This window comes from Heloderma suspectum, chromosome 1 (assembly GCF_057233095.1).
Source record: "Heloderma suspectum isolate Gila_16-S chromosome 1, 16-S_ref, whole genome shotgun sequence".
Lineage (NCBI taxonomy): Eukaryota > Metazoa > Chordata > Lepidosauria > Squamata > Helodermatidae > Heloderma > Heloderma suspectum.
Window position 1 is genome coordinate 409,678,020 of NC_139458.1, and position 16,009 is coordinate 409,694,028.

General features: G+C 41.6%; 1 protein-coding gene across 2 annotated transcripts in view; it reads right to left on the reverse strand.

Annotated features, from left to right (window-relative positions):
- Window positions 1–8,903: 8,903 nt before the first annotated feature.
- LRPPRC (leucine rich pentatricopeptide repeat containing) overlaps window positions 8,904–16,009 on the reverse strand; it is a 158,614-nt gene continuing 151,508 nt past the window's right edge. For both annotated transcript variants that reach the window (XM_084828952.1, XM_084828950.1), the window contains 3 exons: window positions 15,626–15,710; window positions 11,094–11,236; window positions 8,904–10,031 (listed from right to left, as the gene is read on the reverse strand). In XM_084828952.1, the coding sequence (XP_084685078.1) occupies window positions 9,963–10,031; window positions 11,094–11,236; window positions 15,626–15,710 (297 nt within the window). In that variant the 3' untranslated portion in view covers window positions 8,904–9,962. The remainder of the gene's footprint in view (window positions 10,032–11,093; window positions 11,237–15,625; window positions 15,711–16,009) is intronic.

Consider the following 16,009-nt stretch of genomic DNA (forward strand, 5'->3'; position numbering starts at 1 on the left):
TGGAATTGTTGTCGATCACAAGCTGAATATGAGCCAACAATGTGATGTGGCTGCAAAAAAGGCAAATGCTCTTTTGGGCTGCATTAATAGAAGCATAGTTTCCAATCCCGGGAAGTATTAGTTCCCCTCTACTCAGCACTGGTTAGGCCTCATCTGGAGTACTGTGTCCAGCTCTGGGCACCACACTTGAAGAAGGATGCAGACAAACCGGAGAGGGTTCAGAGGAGGGCAACAAAGATGATCATGGGACTGGAAACAAAGCCCTATGAAGAGAGACTACTGGGCAGAACCTGGGAAGAGAAGACTGATAGCGCTGTTCAAGTACTTGAAAAGTTGTCACACAGAGGAAGGCCAGTGTCAGGGTGGAAACTGAGCCCAGAGAGCCCTAGAGCAGTTCTGATTCTGAGGAGGAACAGCCATCCGTGGGAGTGGAGCCAGCTCATCCCTCACAGGCTCAGCACTTGGCAGAGATTCCTCCTGCTGGCATTCCAGAGATCGATAGTGACCCGGGTAGTGAGGGAGTGCAGGAGGGGGGCTTCTTAGATGCTCAACGCAGACGCAAAGAGCGACGAGCGATGGAGGGCGCAGAAAGGAGGCGTAGTGACCGTTTGGCGCACAAGCAACGGCCGCCTCCCATGGACCCAAGGGAAAGAGGGAGGATCTCTCCCTAGCCCATAAGTTCTGGGACTTCAAGTGACTCTCTTTCAAACGGGGATCATCTGCCTGCCTGAAGCGTAGTCCACGCTGCTGTTTCTTTGCTTTAGCCGCTGGTGATTAGCATCTGAAAGAGTCATTAAGCTGTAATGGGATTAAAGCTTTGAAAAGAATTCCCTTTCGTCTGTGTCTTGAGTTGGCTATTGGAATCTACTGGGAGAGGCCGCCAAGGCATTCCTGACAGTCAGGATCTCTTCTCGATCATCCCAGAGTGCAGGACATGGGATAATGGCTCAAGTTACAGGAAACCAGATTCCGGCTGAACATCAGGAAAAACTTCCCGAGTGCTAGAGCAATACGACACTGGAACCAATTCCCTAGGGAGGTGGTGGGCTCTCCCACACTGGAGGCATTCAAGACGAGGCTGGGCAGCCATCTGTCAGGGATGCTCTGACTTGGATTCCTGCATTGAGCAGGGAGTTGGACTCGATGGCCTTGTAGGCCCCTTCCAACCTTACTATTCTATGATTCTATGATTCTGAATCATCCCCGACCTGCCTTGGCCCAATCTGGAGCCGGGCCAACCTGATTCAGTCTCTGGATCTGAAGCAAGATCTGTACAGCCGAAGTGCCCCCCTGCCCAGCTGCATGAACCCTGCACACACACACCAGCCGCGCAAGCCCTTATCTGCCTGTAATATTGCGTAGATGGCCCCTTTACAGCCGCAATGTACACACTGTTGAATTACTGGAAGAAGAAGCATCACCATTTTAAAAGAAAATGGTGACTCCCTCCAAGATGGCAATGGCTGCTCCCCACGGGTCCAGGTATGGAGCAGGGCTTGTGCGGCTGGGTGTACGGCTGTCTGGATCAGGCCAAAATGGCCCAAGGCACTCCAGAGCAATCCAACCCACTTCGGGCCACTTTGGCCTGAGCCTGACCCACTCCGGAACCAGACCACTTTGGTCCGAATTACCCTGATTAGCTTCGGAATTCAGACTGAAGCAGTGCACAGCCCTACAGCTAACATGTCTGGGCGTTTCTGTAGTGTTCAAAAAAGGGTCACCAATATTCATCCCAAGTCAGTTTACATACTCTGCAGCAACCACTTGATTGGCTCTGCAAGAGGTTGCCTGCAGCTGTGACATGGCTGGTGATGCACTAAGTGCTGTGAAAGATGTATAAAAAATTATCTTTGTCTCAGTAAAAGGGAAGGGCATATATTCCAACATTGTTCTTCCTGAAACCATAGAAAAAGCTGAAGGGATATATAAACCAAACAGCCTCCTTCCTTTGTGTCCAGCATGTTGGGCTGTCAAGAGTGAAGTCCATTCAGAGGTTCCTTGAGAACTATGAAAGAATTCAAGCAACACTCCATGAAATCCTGGAACTTCCAGGGTCCTTCCATGACCGAAGGGCAACAATGAAAGGCTACTACAAAATCCTTGGTAAATTTGAAACAACATTTGGGCTAAATACATCCATAGCAGTGTTTGAGCCATGCAAAGAGCTTGAAAGAACCCTTCAGGGCACCAAATACAATGCAGCAAGGGCAAAGCAAGCAGCAGGAATGCTTATTTGTACCCTATCAAACCTAAGATCAGAGAGTGCATTTGAAACAATTTGGCAAGACTTCTGAGAAACTGGGCTTGAAGATGCCTCCAGCTCCCAAGAGTTAGAAAACCACCAGCAGGTTTTGAGCATACAAAGACACCAACACCCCCAGTGGTCCTGGATGTAAAGAAAACTCTCCAGAAGGATTTGATGTGATTGATCACATTTGAATTCAAATGTCGGTTCAACCAGCCTGGAATGGACCAACTAGTGAAACTGGAAAACACTTTAGTAACTGCTGCATGTGGAAGGCATTTCAGCATCACAGAGGCGTTTGGGGTTCACAGCTCTGACTTTGATTTAAACAGGCTTCTGGCATAGCTCTTACTCCTCCCAACAGTCATTCCAACTGCTGAAGTAAAGACTACTGAAGCATCTCACAGTCATTGAGAAGACAGCCTCAGACAGTCTGAAATCTCTTAGACCAAGTCATCATGCTGGTACAGCTCTTACACACCATGCCTGCATCAGCAGCATTAAGAGAACGTTCCTTTAGTACTCTGAGGAGAGTGAAGACATGCCTGCATAATTGCATGGCACAGAAGCGCCTTACACATCTGCTCCGTCTTCATGGGCACAAGCAAAAAAATTGGCCAAATTCCATTGGAAAACACTGTGAATGAATTTGTCACCAGAACTGCTGAACGCCAAGCCACTGTTGGCTTAAGTGTGCCACAGTAATGTTTACAGTTTATTAAAACACAAACAAGGAGTCTGTGGCACCTTAAAGACTAACACACACCTTGTCTGTGTTTTTGTATCTCATACTAACATGGCTACCCCTCCTGCATGTATCTTTATGGTTTGTTGTCATTAAGTATAATACATACCTGTTATGATATCCATGTTATAAATTGTAGAATACAAGAAACACAACTACACTATTTATTTTTTAAAAATCTTTCTTTTATTTATTAATTACATATTTTAACATCTTTTTATTTATTTGTAATTATTTATTGTACCTTAATTTTATTTTAATTTTATTTTTAAATTAATTTATTTTAAGATCTTTATGCATCTTTATTTTAAAGATGTTACATGAAGTTCCAATAATAAATGGACTTTAACTTCCTACAAAAGATCTTGCTTTCTTCTTTTCCATTTCTGAAGCAAAAAGAGGTTAGCTGGAACATTCAGAGTATTCCATTATCCATAAGCATTCTGTAATTTTTACTTTGTGACAGTGCTAGAATTATAAGACAGATTTATTTTGTATTTAACCCATTAAAAAAGCAGATGTAAAAATGCACCTGCAAGTAGATCATCATGACATGACCTGCCTGCCAGTCCTGAGTCCCTACACCTTAAAAACAGTTCTGGGGTCCCTGCTTTCAAACTTTCAAATTTGTTACATAGTGAGGCTCCCTAACTAAAGGGGGAGAAGCATTTCCTAGCCTCACCAATACCCTCAGGGATGCAGAGAGAAATTGTGGGGCCAGGAGCAGATGTGAGCTACTCTACTCATTTTTTGAGCTATTGGCCTACAATGAGCTCAGATCTTTCACTCATTTCCCACACCTGTATATATCTGGGGGCAGGCCTGGGTTTTCTTTACATGTTTGCTCCTGTGGATGCAACAATTAATTCCTTCCCTCTTTTGGATTTTGAGTTAACCAGAGGCGGGCAGACTTCAGGTTTACAGGATCTACTATGGTGTGTTTTTTTTATTCCTGAGGTTCACCTTGCATAAAAGTATATGCAAGTGCAAAATGGTGGCTCAAAATGGAGTACTCAGACTCCAGACTCAGACTACTCAAACTGGAGTAGATGTGCACTTAAGCAACAGAGTGCCTCTGAGGACCCTGCTTGAGCTCACAGCTCTTTCACACACACAATTCTTTAGGGTTTCCCCCTCAAGCTTTCTTCTTCTGCTTAATTTTACAAAGGGGAGTCTTTATGTTGTTGCTACTATTAAGAGATTTGGGAGTCAGGAACCCAATCTACTGCAAACTACCCAGAGATCTACTGGCAGTCCCACACCTACCTTCTCCCCACTCCCGGTTTACACAACGCAGCATGCAATTTCTTTAAGCATGCGATTTCTTTAAGCTTCCAATATTTTAATGCTCCTCCATATAAAATACTTGATTTGCATAAAAGAGCTTCACCAGCTGCCGATCCATTTGTTTCAGAGCCATATCAAGGTACTGGTGGAACCCAGGTACTTAAATGAACGCCTCATTCCATACTGACCTGCCCGTGTGCTGAGGTCATCTGCCCTGGCCCTTCTTTGGATGCCTTCACCATCAAAAGCAAGACAAGTGGTGATCAGAGAGGGAGTATTTTTGGCTATGGCACCTTATCTGTGGAACACCTTCACCCGGAAGGTTCAACTGGTGCCTGCCTGGTTGTCCTTTAGGCACTAGGTTAAGACTTTTCTGTTCCTTCAGGCCTTTTAGATATGCTGTCTCACTTTAATCAAACTCTTCCTTGTGCTGTTTTATTATAGCATTTAATGGCTGCTCTTTTACTGTTGTGTTTTGTGTGTTAGTAAACCACCCTGAAATCAACTGGGGTCTGCGCGCGTCTGTATAGCATAGTACTGACTTATCACAACACACTTGCACATTTGCTGGAGACCCTCCATCTACCCCTTAAAAAAATAAAAAAATAATATATATATATATATATATATATATATATATATATATATATATATATATAAAATCAGCCAAACTACTAACTGATTAGACAAGGAACTTTTAACCTCTTGCAATGTTTGTTTTGCTGTCTTCTCTTTGTGCTTAAAAAGCTGTATTGTTTTCCACGGCAGACTCCATTTCAAAGCTGTCATGTACAATGTACCAAAGGAGATCTGGCACAAATGCTGATGGTAGGAAAATCTTCCCTCATGCAACGTTGATTTCGAGTGAACAGATCACATTTCATAATGATCTAGAATTGCCTGCAGTGACACACTTCAAATGAAGGAGTCACCCATTAACTCCATCTTACAATGGTTACTATTGAACCAAAGGAAACGAGAGTACAAATTCAAGGCCATCTTAGCATGTGTTGAAGTGATAGGATATTGTAATCTGTTGTTTTTCTTTGAAATATCAGAGCATTTAAATGGCCATTCTTATTGTTGGGTATGTTAATCTAGAAGCAGATATAATTAAGAAGCAATGTTGATAGCCATCTTCAAATATAAGAAGGGCTGTCACATAGATGGGACAAATTTATTTTATTTTAGACCCAACCCAGCGGGTTCAGAAGTACCAACAGGATTTTGACTAAACATCAGGAAAAAACTTCCTGATGGTAAGAGCACTGGAACAGCCTGCCTCAGAAGGTGGTGGAATCTCCCTAACGAAAGATTTGTAAACAGATGTAGGTTGGCCACCTAGCAGGGATGCTGTAGAAGTGGATTTCCTGCATCAGCAGGGGCTGGACTAGATATCTTATGTCAATTCCATCCTAGAAATGGAAGGACAGTGGATACAGTCTCTATTCTCTGCCCACACTGATTGTATGTAGTTAAAAATATATGAGAATTGACTATAGTGTCAGAATTGAAGACGGCTCTACCTTGCACTTTATTCCAATATGTAGGCTAGCCTTTGTCACTGCTCCTGTTTTTGTTTCTTAGAGGTGATGTGCAGATTCTAAGCATGCTTCACATCTTTCCTTTGGCTTTTCTGGTATACAAGACTTCTCTTTTGATTCTGCGGTTTAATACTTGTTCCTGCAACAGTTCTCTGTATGGAATATATATATTAGATGACCTTTAGAAACAAGACCTGTGGCCTTTCAGAAAGGATTTCCAACATTACATAGTTCAATTATGGCGATACTGTACTGAAGTGTATTTTCTAGAGTTGCAGTTTAGGAAATGAAAAATGCCTCTGGTTTCAAACCAAGATAAAAACTTAAATAGACTTCCTTGTAGAGAGAGCACTCAATCATGCACCCACATGGGTGGGCTTCCATTCAACCCAACCCAGGACCTTTCACAGTACCCTTTTACTGAAGACTGTATCTACCAAGGAGAATGAATCTGTCTTATGCTGCTTGGTAAATGTGTGGACAGAAGCCCACATGGCTGCCTTAAAATACGCTGCCCCAGAAAGCTCCTGAGGGAGGCTGCTCCTCCTCTGAGCAAATGGACTGTGATGCCCACTCAATGGTTGCTTCCTAAGCTTTGGTAAGCCAGTACGATAGAGATGGTCTTAGAAACCCTGTCTCTCAATTATTTGGCTTAAAAAGATACAAACAAGGACTCAGAATGTCAGTGTTAAGATGCTCCATCTAGCAAAAAAGAAAAAAAAGAGAGGGGAGGGAATCCTATATCAACTCTGCCCTCTTCAGTAGACTGTCCGGGGGCAAAAAGGTGGTAAAGGTATTTCTTGAGCTCTATGAATCCCAGAATTTACTTTAGGGACTAAGAAAGGGTCTGGTGTAAGGACTACTTCACCTGTATGAAGTACACAGAGCTGTGGATCTACCGAGAAAGCGCCTTCAGCTTCAAAACCCACCTGGCCAAGGCAATGCCCACTAAAATCACCATCTTTAAAGTAGCTTTAGGAAACAATCCTATGGGGATAGTCGGCCACCTCCGAACTTGGAGGCGACCGCCTATCTAATGCATGGCGGGAGGAATGCAGAGGGGATCGTCTCCTCCACACTCCAGCCGCTCTGTATTTGTGGCTAGATGGGCGATTTCGGCTAACAGCGTGATATTGGAGTGCAGGGTGGTGTTGCACCGGCACTTACAAACTCCCTGCCCAGCGGGAATGCTTCCTTTCCCTTGCTCCTTTCCCCCTGCTCTTAGGAGCATGGGTACGATCTATGCTGCCCACGAGGTGGCGGGGGAGGGGAGGCAGTTCTCTGGGAACCGACCAATCCTATGGCCATCTAGCTACTGTCTAGTGGCCATAGGATGTGCAATAAGGGAGCATTTGACCCTGACTTTGAAAGGAGGCCCCAACAAGGCCATGAGGACCTAATTAAGGTTTGAGTTGGGAAAACTGTGAATGACTGGAGGACTAAGCAAGGCTGCCCTTTAAGGAATCTCTTGAGATGGGGTTGAGAAGAAATATACCCCTGTATCTTACACCCCAGGACATTGCTCAGGGTCGCTGTATGGGATTTGATGGTGTTCATGCTCACACCATTATCCAAGTTGGTGTGAAGAAAACTTCGAATAGCCGTTACCAATCTGGCCTCTAGAGATTTTCCCTTAGTCTGGCACAAGAAAATAAAAGCCTCCAGGCTGTTAGCTCAAAGAGCTTCAAAGAAGAGTGCAGCACTGGTCATTGAAATAGAAGCTCTCTCCTACTGAGATGATACCAAGGGTCCTGGATTGACAAATTGACCAATTCTGGGAACCATCTGGGCCAACATGGAGCCATCAATACCACTTCTTGAATCCTTTGGAAGATCCTGGGCAAAAAGCAGGGGAAGAAGCGGAAAGGAGTGTAGGAGACTGTTGGCCAACTTTGTTCAGGAAGCCTCTCAGTACTGGAACCTGGAGAAAAACTTCCATATTTTCTTGCACAGAGAACAGATCCAGCACTGGGTGACTGAGCTGATGAGTTATGTCATGACATACTTGTTCCATTCAGACTCCCATATTGTTGTCCTGCTCAGATCTTGGCTGGGCAGTGATTATGCAAATTGGCTTGTTTTGATCATACGAACTGGCTAACTATATCCTGAGCACTCACCGCAAGAGGCCTGTGCATGCAGATGTGGGCAGAATGCAGGGGTCATCTCCCAATGGGACCAAGGTGGGGTGGCTTCTGGCATTCTTTTTAGTTTGGAGGCTGAGAAATAGCTAGAGGGCTGCTTGGTTGTTTTGCCCTCAGATTTGGGGTTACACCTCCTCCCCCCTGGTGTAATGGGGCCTGTATGCCTACTTGTGGGGATAAAAGGGATGGTAGGGTTTTGATTTGCGCTTGTCCCTTCCAGCAGAGGAGAGTGCTTTTTTCTATTCTTAATTCCGATAGGGACCGTTTCTAGAGGTTTGCCATAGGGTTTGGAACCCCAAAATGATTAACTGGCCAATCTAGTTAACTGAAATCCTGGGTCCACATCCTAGTTCCCGAGTCAGATATTTCTCCTAGCAACTGTGGTCACCACCACAGAAATATAAGAGCAGACATGTTGGATCAAATCAAAGGCCTATCTAGTCTAGCATTCTGTTCCCACAGTGGCCAATCTCCTGCCTATAAGTCTACAAGCAGGACATGAGTGCAATACAACCTTTCTGCTCATGTTCCCAAGCAGCTGATAATCAGAGGCATATTGCCTCTGATACTGGAGGTAATAAACAGCTATCATCATTACCAGTAGCCATTGATACCTTTATCCCCCCCGAACTTGTCTAATCTGCTTTTAAAGCTGTCCAAGTTGGCAGCCGTCACTACATCTTGTGGTAGAGAATTCCATAGTTTAACAATACACTGTTTTGAATATCCTACTATAAAGCGTCATTGGATCCCCTCCCCCCATTCTAGTATTATGAGAAGAAAAATGTCTTCCTATCCAATTTTTCCACATATCCTTCAAAATCTTCTATCATGTCCTCTCTTACTTGCCTTTTTTCTTAGCTAAAAAGCCCCCAAACCCCCATACTTCCAAATTGTGAACAGGAAAAAAAACCCTAGGAAAAAATAAATTATGTTTTATATACACAGAAGAAAACTACTGAACATTTGCAAGTTTATTTGTTTGCACAGAACAGGTATAATTACTTGCAAATAAACTTAACAATTATCACTCAAATGTATGATCCACTGTTTAAAGGTTTGAGAAAGACAAAGCCAGAATCTGTTAGCTTGAACTGAATTACCCATTATCTCTTATTGTTTCCCCAATTTCTATGCATTATTTACAAGTAAAAAAAAACCTAAGGGAGAGAGCTTTAATGTACAGTAGTGCAGGGGTTGTGAAGATTGCGGACTTTCTAAAGAGCAGTCATATGCTCAGGGATGTGTTTTCGCAGAAAAATATATAGCATAATTATGGCTGAAGGCTTTGATTTGTCAACACCGACATGGTCTGGGACTGTGTGAATTCTGTTCCTCTGAAGGAGCCAGAGAAGCTTGAAAACTGACTGGGGATGCTAAATTTGGCAGAACATCAGTGTTCATGTTATCTCTTATGGCTGTGTGGTAAAGTTTGGGAATGTACCATCAGAAATCCTGGAGAAAGGGTTATTTTCCCCCCAAGTATCAGAAGGGTTTCTGGAGACATAAACACGCTGCCCCATGGCTAAAGCTATTTGCCATCTTGTACCTACAATGGCAGTCTAACCCAAATTTCCATGCTCTTGTCCTATTTATTTTAGTCCACCCATCTTGTGTTGAAAAACATTGAATTTTTGAAGCAAATAATGCATATAAATATACTTTGCATAATTTTTTCTGTAAATGCAGGGTCCCTTTGGCACGGAACTGATACTGCTTGGGGGGAAATATATGCAGGTTTGCAGAGGGTGGTGGTGAAGATATACACTGCTTGCATCCAGCCCTATATGTAGTCATGTTAGCAGGTCCAGCAACCTGCTTAAAATTGTTCCAGAAAAAAGCCATTTCAAACTGCTTCAAAACATAATTTTACACAAGTCAGTAATGTTACACTGAAGAGTCCTATTTTCAATTTTATTTCTCTCTGACAATAATACATTATTTAAAACAATCTTCACAGTCACAACATTACTAATAGCAACAAAAGCATTAAAAAGTTAATCTTCATCTGATGAATGTCCCTGTTTTTCATTCCTTAGCTTGTCTGCATAGAATCTGAAGCTCTCCTATAATGGAATAAAAAGAGAAAGTGGGGTAGGAAGGGAGACAAACTAGTATTTTAGTGTATATGCTAAGCAAATTGTGGATCAAACTATTGTCTCATCTGAACTCTGCTATTTTACACCTGTTTTGTTAGCAATGACAAAAAAGAGAGGCAAGGATAGGCATTCTGTAAAGGCTTAGATGGATCAAATGCCTCCACATCTTGAGGGAAGCCCACCTAGTACTTTGACAACTATGATCTAAATAAACAGTGATAAGCAAGTTCCATAGACATGCATCTACAGTATGTTTTCTTATGAACAGACCATGCACAAAGTTTACCTGAATTTTAGGTCAGCCCCTTTATGCATCTAAATGAGGAGTTATGATTTCTTCCTGCCACTGGATATAATAAACCTCCAAATTAGGACTTATAAATAATCCTAGCTCTAACCACAAAGCAGTACTAATTACAACTACATTAACTTGCCAGTACCTGCTTTCTGTAGATTCTCAAATTAAAGTAATGTGCTAAAGACAGTATTTCAAGAGGTCTCCACTGTTTTTTATACATTTGTTCCCCTCAATTAAGCAGATTTACAGAGGGGCCAAGGTTTGTGTTTTCATTGGCAAAATTAGTAAAGATAAGTCAAGCTGCCTGAGAAAATTAGTTCTTATGTTTTACATTTTCATCCTACAAATGCTATTTGGAAAAAAAAATCTTTACATTTAAAGACTAGCAATTAGCTGACACCTAAACCCATCTCAACTAAAGCACGCGGAAATCATTTAAAGTTTAAACACTGGAGATAAAAGACTCCAAGGATGCTTGATAAATTCACACCTGAACATGAATGCTCAATAATGAACTTATACTTTAAACACAATAACACCAGAAGATTCCCTTCTCCCACCAGTCAAGTCTAATGCCACATTAATACAATGCCTACAATATACTCAGCACTTCATTTGTAGACTCCTTTGAGGGTTCTCCTTAATCCCAGCATAATTAAGTTTGCCACATTTTATTAACACACACAAACATATTTGCAGAGGTATTTCTTTGAAAATCGGTAAACACTCACAGGGGGTTCAGTGAAAGGAACAGGCTCTCCTGCTTTCTTCAGGACAGCTGCCAAACGTTTCAGAAATAACTCATCTGGGTTCAATTTCTCAGCTTGCATTTTATCATATAGAGCTTTGGCCGAAGCTACATCATCATCCAATGCTAAGGAGGAGAAAATAAAACATTGTAACTTATCTATCAACCGGGATGCATGATGCTGGACATTTCTAGTTCCATTTACTTCAGAAAGGCTTACACAGAGTTTGCAGGTGGCCAGCAGACTCAACTTTGTTGCTTGTTACAGCAGCCCCAGTCATACCAGTGAAAGAGTGCCACACTAAGTAGATCTGAAATAGGGCTGCAGGCTTTAATCGATTAATTGGTGTGATTAAATGAACTAAAGCTTTACAACTGCAGATTAAATTTGCCTCTTTGTGAATTACTGAAAAGCAGTAATGCCAAGGGCTGAAAAGCAGGGACACCAAGCCTTGGGACTCTTAAAGCTCCTGCCAGAGAGCAGGCCTCAGCGATAAGCCAACTCCCTTGTCCCTGTGCCAGTTTTGGAGAAAAGATGGCGGTTCCCCTTCCAGTTATTATCCTAAAGTAGCAGACATGTAGCTTTTCAGAATGAAACTTCTATAGCTTTCCTTCTAGTAATAAGAAAATCAGGCAGTTGAAACAGAAGAAGCTCACTTGAGATGAATGGCAACATAGCTTTAAATCTGGATTGTTCATAGTGTTGATGGGCCTTGACTTTGTTTCTTTATGAAGCCATTTCTGGCTCTGGCAAAGAGTAACTCAAAGAGTGAGTGCAATGCCCCACCTTTCAAAATTTGAGAAAAAAGGAAATGCTAAATATGGCATTTCCTTTTGATAATGAACAGCAAGTTTTATTAAATTTAAGTTCTCACATTTGAGCAACTGCCTCCTTCCTCAAGGATCCTGAAAAGTCACTTTCATTTAGGCTTTGAAGTACATACATTTATTTACATTTCCTTAGCTAAAAGACACCCAATTGATTAAAAACATCTTTAAAAGCTATTGACAGCCTGAGCTGAAAACCAAACACTGAATGAGCTATTTAAAATAAGAAAGAAGCATTATTAAACAAAGATGACACAAATTTGCTGAGGACGTCTGCAAGTTCTGAGGCGCGGTTTCTTTGACCTGGTTCATATGTTATGGCAGTCCACCACGGCTTAATTTACCCGTGGAAACTGTTGCATCGTGCGCTCACAGGCACGATCCCACAGGCACCCAGTTTGCCATGGCTTGTCATGTCATGCAAACCCAGGCATCTGGGGTTGTTTGAAGGTTAGACAACCCTCAAATAATCCATGGCTTGTTTTAGGGGTATTTAAGGGCTGTCTAACACAACAACCCATGGCCAGCCAGGTGCCCATGGGTGCTAGGCACAACACAACAGTCCCTACGGGTAAATGAACCCATGGTGGGCTGTTATCATGTGCAAACAGGCCCATTCTCTGACTATTAGGCATGAAACAGGCATCCCCTTTTACATCTATATTCTAAGCAGTAACTGCACATATAATTTCAATGCTTTTTTCTGCACAATTTAGGACATTAAACATATTTTTAAAATAGCATCACCTATTCTTTTCAGGACCTGATAAATCCAACAATATCCACAGCAAGTGATTTCATGAAGATTTCTATACCTATGATGACTGTAAGGGTGATCAACAAAGACGCAAATCATATTGTCGCTATGTCAGAACCTGCAATACCTAGAACCTGCAATTCATTGCAGATTCTTCTTAAAGGATTCAATGGCATGGCCAGATCTCCTGGTTGGGATATTTAGTTTCAGGTTGCATAAAAAGAAGATGCAAAAGGCAGAAACTACTAGATATGGGAAAAGATTTCATGCTGAATTTAGGATCAAATATGGGCACAGATTTGGATTTCTGCTCCTAGATTTATTTATTCATAAAAATTTACAAGTTGCTTTTACAGCAATAAAGTGCTCAAATAATGCAAATTATAAAGAAGAGATGTGACTCTATATTTTATTAACATAGGCATATCATAGGAAGCTATCTTATACAAAGTCAGACCATCCTGCTCAGTATTGTCTACACTGACTAGTAGCGGTCCTCTAGTTTTTCAAAGAAGGGTCTTTTCCAGCCATACCTGGAGATGCCAGGGATTGAACATGGGACCTTCTACATACCAAGCATGTGTTCTGTCACTGACGTACAGTCTATTACTCCCAATTCCTATTTTTCTTTATAGAGCTTGTGGCAGCAAAAACATTTACTGTCCGTGCTCTGCTTCTACATGTGATGAATGACAGAAGCACTAAACAGGTCTTTCTGAAAAGCTTGGGAAATTAATGCTGAACTATTTGATTTTCTTTTACTTTTTGATATCTGCCTTCCCAGTAGGAGTTACTTAATGGTATACATAGCAAAAAATAAAAAGCTTCTATTCTGTAGAAATGTATGTTTCAGACCCCTCCATTTGCCAAGGAAAAACTTCCCACTCACAGCTGCAAGTGGATGAGTTGCTTTCTAGCTGTGGGAGGCTTCAGAACCTGCACAAAGTGATGGTTTAATGAAGGTATAATAGAAATTGTTAACTTCCCATTCCTTTAAAATACAAGTATCTATTGTATGAAAAAACAAAAAAAAAGGAACAGCGAGATTATGTTTAATGGACCGCACAATTGAGATGTTTTCTTAGTAATTCTTTATTCTTGGAAGACTAATAATGTAAAGGGCTTTTTCTCCCCCCATCCTGGACACAGTCCCAGAGGTTTACATCCCTGATGAGAAACAGAATGAACACGCACATGTTCACGGGCTTTGGAAGAAGTCTATTTTTGTAGCTCACTTTCCTTTTGGTTCTAGAACCTAATACCTTCACCTTCGATACCTTAGCAAAATTGTCACAAAAATACCACCCAAAGCTCCGAAAAAGCATTCCTCAGCCTTTAACAAGGTGGGGTGTTGACATATACCTAACAGGTTGGATTCAATGTTAGTTGAATGTATTTCCCCTAAAAATCAAAGGACTTAAAAGATTTCGGTAGGACCCAAGTTCAATTAACTTGAGTCCAACCTAATGCCTCCCCCCGCCCCAGCACATATGTCTGAGCTCAGGGAACAAAATAAAGGAAATTATTAAATAACATAAAATTAGGTTCTCAAAGGTTGTAACAGGATTTGTTAAAAGAGGCTTCTTGACTTACTTTCCAGGGAGAAATGTCTATCTGGTAAGAGGTTTGTGTTCCAATGTACCCTTCCCCCTCATTGTGGGGAGAAGGAAAAGGAGTGAATCAGGTGGGATTGTGTATACTTCATTGCTATCTTCTGACCACTTGATTTTAAACATTGTATTTTTTCCAGGGACGACTGGGTGGCCAAGGAGATACATTTAAAATAAATAAGCAGTCCAACTAACTCATTACTTTTTCCACAGGATGAGGGGGAAGGACACACAAGAATTTCAATTGCTAATTGAGCTTTTAGAGTGTTTTTTAGTAGCTTTATATTGTTTTAATTATATGTACCATGCCCTGGGACCATAAGGAGAAGGGTGGGCTAGAAATATAAATAATTAAAAAACCAATAGTAACAGTAGCTAATTTTAACTGTTTATGATGAAAAAAAGTTCAATGCTAAATCAAATCAACATCTGAACGTTGTTATGAAAGCATTTCATATAAAAATACATTGTACTTTGAAACTGGTGTGTTTGATCAAGGAAGATTAAAATACCCAACGAGCCAAACAGTTCAGCAAAACTTTGGCCTTAACAGAGATTGCTAGTCCACCCAGCTCAATATTGTCTACTTTGACTTGCAATGGCTCTCTGAGGTCTTGGACAGAAGTCTTTCCTAGCCCTTTCCTAATAGCAGCCCTTTGCTACTTTAGATCCTTTAACCAGTGATGCTTAAGTATGAACTGGGATCTTCTCCAAATGAAGCACAACATACTGAGCTGTGCTTCCCTTACAAGTTTGTTCCAATACTGCCTGGGTTCACATGATAAACTCAGCCCACTGTGGCTCAACAGGCCCATGGTCTGTTGTATGGTAATTCAAGGGTTGTTTAACCCTCAAACAACCCCTGCTGCCTGGGTTTGGACAAGAAGACAAACCATAGCAATCTCCCGCCAGGTGGCTGAATATTCAAAATGGCCGCCGACACACGCTGCAACACACCGTGGCTTAAGTAAGCCACGGTGGACTGCAGTGATCATGCAAAATGGCCCACTGTGTGCTTTGCTCATCCACATCTTCAGCTACTAGGAAAACGTCATCAGTGTCACTTGTATAGCTTGTCATGGGCTAAGACATCCTGATATCACAGAACAATGTGTGCCTTGAACAATCCTTAAAACATCCACCTTCTGAAGGTTTCCAGATGGGACTGTGATGTTCCAAACCCTCGGATTTTAAATTCTATTGTCTTGTTCTGTGTGTTGCTTTTACTGTGTAAGCCAGCCTTACAGTATTTATATCAAAGGACAGCATATAAATGTTAATTTTTAAAAAAAAAGTAAAGTAAAATATACAATATCTTACCATGGCATTTCATGAGGTAAGAGTAAGCAACTGTCATATCTAGGAAGTCAGGAATCAGATCCAACAATGTCTTTAATTTGTGAACCTAGAAAAATTAAAGGCACAGAAACAGAATTCTGTCATACAAAAACAAGGAGGATACCCTTCATAAGAATCCAGGGCCAAGGACACAGAATATACAATGACCATGATCCAGAGGCATGTGTATGCAGGATTTTTTTTTAAAGGGGAGAGAGAAGTGTGGAACAAGATATTGTAAGATCACTAGGGTAGGTACCTTTTTTGTTGTTTTTTGCTAATATTATCCTATAGCATGCCATATATGCTATATTAATATAGGTGAACAAAGGCACATAGGGAGCTGCCTTATAGCAAATCAGACTA